At 40.1% G+C, this 4,668-nt stretch overlaps 1 protein-coding gene across 1 annotated transcript; it reads left to right on the top strand.

Moving 5' to 3' along the window:
* Nucleotides 1–1,040: 1,040 nt before the first annotated feature.
* LOC134805894 (uncharacterized) lies at nt 1,041–3,933 on the top strand. Its single transcript, XM_063779092.1, has 2 exons — nt 1,041–3,592; nt 3,906–3,933. Exon 1 carries the CDS (start codon nt 1,112–1,114, stop codon nt 2,084–2,086), a length of 975 nt encoding a protein of 324 aa, XP_063635162.1. The 5' UTR covers nt 1,041–1,111; the 3' UTR covers nt 2,087–3,592; nt 3,906–3,933.
* Nucleotides 3,934–4,668: the final 735 nt, after the last annotated feature.

Below are 4,668 nucleotides of genomic sequence, written 5' to 3'. Positions count from 1 at the left end.
ACCTGAGTAAATCCTTGGATCCTTGACGCTTTATTTCACATTGACATGCTCTAAACATCCTACACTATGTTAACTTTAAATCGCAAAGAATGAAGCTGTGAAACATAATTGAAGATCAAACGAACTTACCAAGTGAAGTTCGATCGAAATTATGTGAACAGCTTCATTCGACGCGATTTATAACAACCCACCCTCTAATTATACTTCGGGTGTCGACCGAAGACGATTACATATATTTACTTGCAGCAGTACGAGAGTATGTGCCGTCTCTGTCACACATTTAAAGTAAGCCTAGAAAGCGAAAAGCAACCTATCCCCTCTCTCACTCCCGCACGACCGGATCCCAGTCACGTGGTAACCTCCTTTACGTGATTTTGTGTCGTCAAGTTCACACGTTATACTTCTGACCGGGACTAGATTCGTGATAATTATGGGAAAAAGGAAGAGGTCTAGGTCAAAGGAAAGTGATTATAATGATATCTTAAGAAAAATGAAAAAATTAGAACGCAAGTTAAAGGAAAGACGAGAACGGTCGTTATCAGTGAGTTCAAATGCATCGAGTTTGAACTACCGCGGTGATAATTATGACTATGACTGATATTACGATGTTTATCCAGGTAAGTTATCTTAAAAACATTTGAAGTTGAGTAGGTAATTATGTTTCAAGTTTTCTGCATGACGTAGTCAGTAGGTAAGTACACGCTTATCTACATGTACCTACGCGGCAAATCATAATTGCTAATATGTTTACCAACTATTATGTTATAATTTTTAACCGGTTAAGTGTATTTTCACAAAACCTCGAAAAAATGTAATCCGCACGGGTACCTACCTTGGACCCCGCTGTGCATGGGTACCTATCTTGGACCCGGTCTGCTTGAGGGTACCTACCTTGGACCCGCTTGGTATGCGCGCATTACGTTATGGGTTACTATCTTGTACCTACCCACAAAAAAAAAAAAAAAAAAAAAAAAAAAAAAAAAAAAAAAAAAAAAAAAAAAATTGTAGGTACTTATACCTATTTATGCACATACCCAAATCATTAAATAGGTATTGCTGGTGGTTTTTAGATGAAGACGCGTATGATCCAGCGACCAACTTGGATGATGAAATGGGTGACGAGGAGCGTCCCGCACAATTCGATTCCCCGCCTCCCGCTCCCCCGGCACCGGCCATACAGCAGCCGCCGCCATCGGTACCGCCGCCATCGTTACCGCCGCCGCCATCGTTACCGCCGACCGAGGCCGTGCCAGGCACATCATCATCGGCTATCTTACCTGAAGGGCAAGAGACAGACGCTACGGTAAACTTAGATCCTGTCATTCTAGATCTTTTAGGAGAGGACCCTTCTACTAAAAAGAGTTATGGTGCAAGTTTACATAAAGATATTGCCCCGAGGTGGGCTCATATCCTCACTAATGGTCTGACGAAAGAATCTCAAGCGGATCTAATAAAACAATATCGGTTACCCGAAAACTGCACCAATTTATCATCCCCAAAATTGAATCCTGAGATAAAAGCCGCGCTCTCTGAGTTAAATATCAAACAAGATCAATATAGCCAGGGCAAACAAAATCAAATTGGAAGCGGTCTCGCAGCTCTAGGACAAGCTTTAAATTGGGTTGTTACAGCCAAAGATATTATCCCCCCAGATATAGTTAAAGCTTTAATTGACGCCGGGAGGCTTATCTGCGACAACCACTACAGGGAATCGTTATCGCGTAGATATGCGATACTAAACACACTTAACAGAAACATCAGAGATACTGTTAAAGATACAAAGATTGACGAAAATCTCTTTGGATCCAACTTATCTGACCACTTGAAATCATCAAAAGCAATAACGAAGACTGGCTCAGAAATGAAGCCTGCGCCCCGAGCACCATACAGGGTGCCATCAGCTTTCCAGCCACAAAGAGGAGCTTTAAACTCGAGGGGGAACTCGCGCGCAGCACCGACCGAGCCGCGGACAGCCCCTGCGTCCCGCCGGCCGCCGCATCCCCCGCCGCCGCGAGATCGCCGCCAGCCTGCCACGCGGGGCCGTCATCGCGCTTCTGGCTACTCGAGACATCAGAGGAGACATTAATGGAACCACAGGTACTGGTAGCAGGACGCTTAAAATATTTTTACAATAAATGGACCGAACTTACCGATGATCATACTATCCTAAATTGGGTCAAAGGTTATAAAATACCGTTCAAAGAACAGCCCATACAGACAATACAACCAAAAAATAATGCTTGTATTTCTCATTCTCAAATGACCATTATCGATGATTGCATTACCGAACTTTTAACGTCTAAATTCATCTCACCTTGCACACCTTGTGAAGGTCAATTCATTTCCCCGATCTTTACAGTGCCTAAGCCAAACGGGAAAAACAGGTTCATATTAAATTTAAAAATGTTAAATAAGTATATTGAGGTGGACCACTTTAAGATGGAGGACTACCGCACTGCCCTTAAGCTTTTACAATGTAATTATTATATGGGTTCTATTGATTTACAAGATGCGTATTTTCTAATCCCAATAGATGAAAATGATAAAAAGTTCTTGCGCTTCGAATGGAAATCACAAATATACGAGTTTAATGTACTCCCGTTTGGCCTATGCAGTGCTCCATATGTATTCACTAAGCTGTTAAAACCTGTTTTGCAATACTTACGCTCATCGGGTTTAATGTCAGTAGCTTATCTTGATGATTTTTTATGCATCGGCCAAACTTATGATGAGTGTTTGAAAAACATTAGCATAACGAAAGATATTTTGGAATCTTTGGGGTTCGTGATAAATACTAAGAAGAGTGTAATGGTACCTAATAAGACTTGTACGTTTTTGGGCTTCAAATTTGACACTAAACATATGATTATTACTTTGCCAGAAGAGAAAAAAACACGTATTAGGAATAAAGCTATAGAATTGATGAGAAAAAGTAGCTGCACTATTAGACAATTTGCAGAATTCATAGGTTTACTAACCTCCGCATGCCCAGCCGTGAGTTATGGTTGGATGTACACCAAACTATTCGAACGAGAAAAATTCCTCGCTCTCAATAATAGTGAGGACTATAATAGGCGAATGGCAATAGGGTCGTTTCTAAAAAATGATTTTTTATGGTGGATAGATAAAATCGGTTCATCTTTTGGCCCTATTAGAAAAAACAATTACCTTATGGAAATATTTAGCGACGCTTCTAATACTGGCTGGGGCGCAGCATGCGGGGGTCAAAGTGCAAACGGTAATTGGACTGATTCAGAATTACATCTTCATATAAATACTCTCGAATTAAAAGCAGCTTATTACGGACTAAAAATATTTACCGAAAACGTACAAGACTGTGATATATTGTTGAGGATCGACAACACCACTGCCATTAGCTACATAAACAGGATGGGAGGTGTGCAACACCCCCATTTGAACGATTTAGCTCGTAAAATATGGCAGTGGTGTGAAGACAAGAATATCCATATATTCGCCTCTTATATAAAATCCTGCGAAAATGTAATTGCCGATAGGGAATCTCGCCGAATCAATATCGACACGGAATGGGAAATCTGTCAACCAGTTTTCGTACAAATAACCAACCTATTAGGTAAACCGGAGTTTGATCTATTTGCTAGTGCCCAGAATAATAAATGCACTAGATATGCGTCTTGGAAACTAGACCCTTTTTCGGAGGTAGTTGACTCGTTTACATTTAATTGGCATGGCATAAACTTTTATGCCTTCCCTCCATTTAGTCTGATCACTAGAGTCCTGGAAAAAATTATTACAGACCAAGCAGAAGGAATTTTAATTGTACCTGACTGGCCTTCACAGCCATGGTACCCTTTGTGGTCTAGGCTCATTATATCAAAGATATATTTTTTCGGTCCTGACAAAACATTGTTGTACTCCCCTTTCAGAACCTGCCATCCACTTCACGCGGACCTTGTTCTGGTGGCAGCCAGGTTATCAGGGACTCATTGATAACGCGGGGCGTACCATTGGATTCTTTAGATATAGTAATGGCTTCATTTTCACCACAAACGTTAAAACAATATAGTAGCACAATTACATCTTGGGCTTCCTATTGTACAAACAATAACTTAAACATATTGAATGTCGATAGCAGTAATGTAATTTCTTTTCTTACACAAAAATTTAATGAAGGTGCTAGCTATAGTTCCTTAAATACACACAGATCAGCCTTATCAATTATTTTGGGTACGGAAGTGACACTAAATGACTGTATTAAACGATTTATGAAAGGTGTATATAGGCTTAATCCACCTCGGCCCAAATATAATTCAACATGGGATACTAACATCGTGCTAAATTATCTCTCTAATACGTATCCCTACCCGTATGATGATATTTCACTGCCTAATCTGACTTATAAAACCAGCACTCTTTTATGTATAGCATCTGCCCAACGAATGCAAACCATTAGTTTTATTAAATTACAAAACATAACATTACAAGATGATGCGATTATTATTAGAATTACCGAATTAATTAAGACGTCTAGGCCTGGAGCTTGCCAACCACTCATAAGATTGCCCTTCATACGTGAAAACCCTAGCATTTGTCCAGCTTTAGCACTAAAAACCTACATAGAAAAAACCCAACACTTACGTCAAAATTCACTAGATGGACATCTGTTTTTAGGAATTCGCAAACCGCATA

This window comes from Cydia splendana, unplaced genomic scaffold (genome assembly GCF_910591565.1).
Source record: "Cydia splendana unplaced genomic scaffold, ilCydSple1.2 scaffold_78_ctg1, whole genome shotgun sequence".
Lineage (NCBI taxonomy): Eukaryota > Metazoa > Arthropoda > Insecta > Lepidoptera > Tortricidae > Cydia > Cydia splendana.
The sequence above is the reverse complement of the archived record's forward strand: the minus strand, read 5'-3'. Positions and strand labels throughout refer to the sequence as shown.

Coding starts and splice junctions, on each gene's coding strand:
- LOC134805894 (XM_063779092.1), top strand. CDS start 1,112: ATGGGTGACGAGGAGCGTCCCGCACAATTCGATTCCCCGCCTCCCGCT.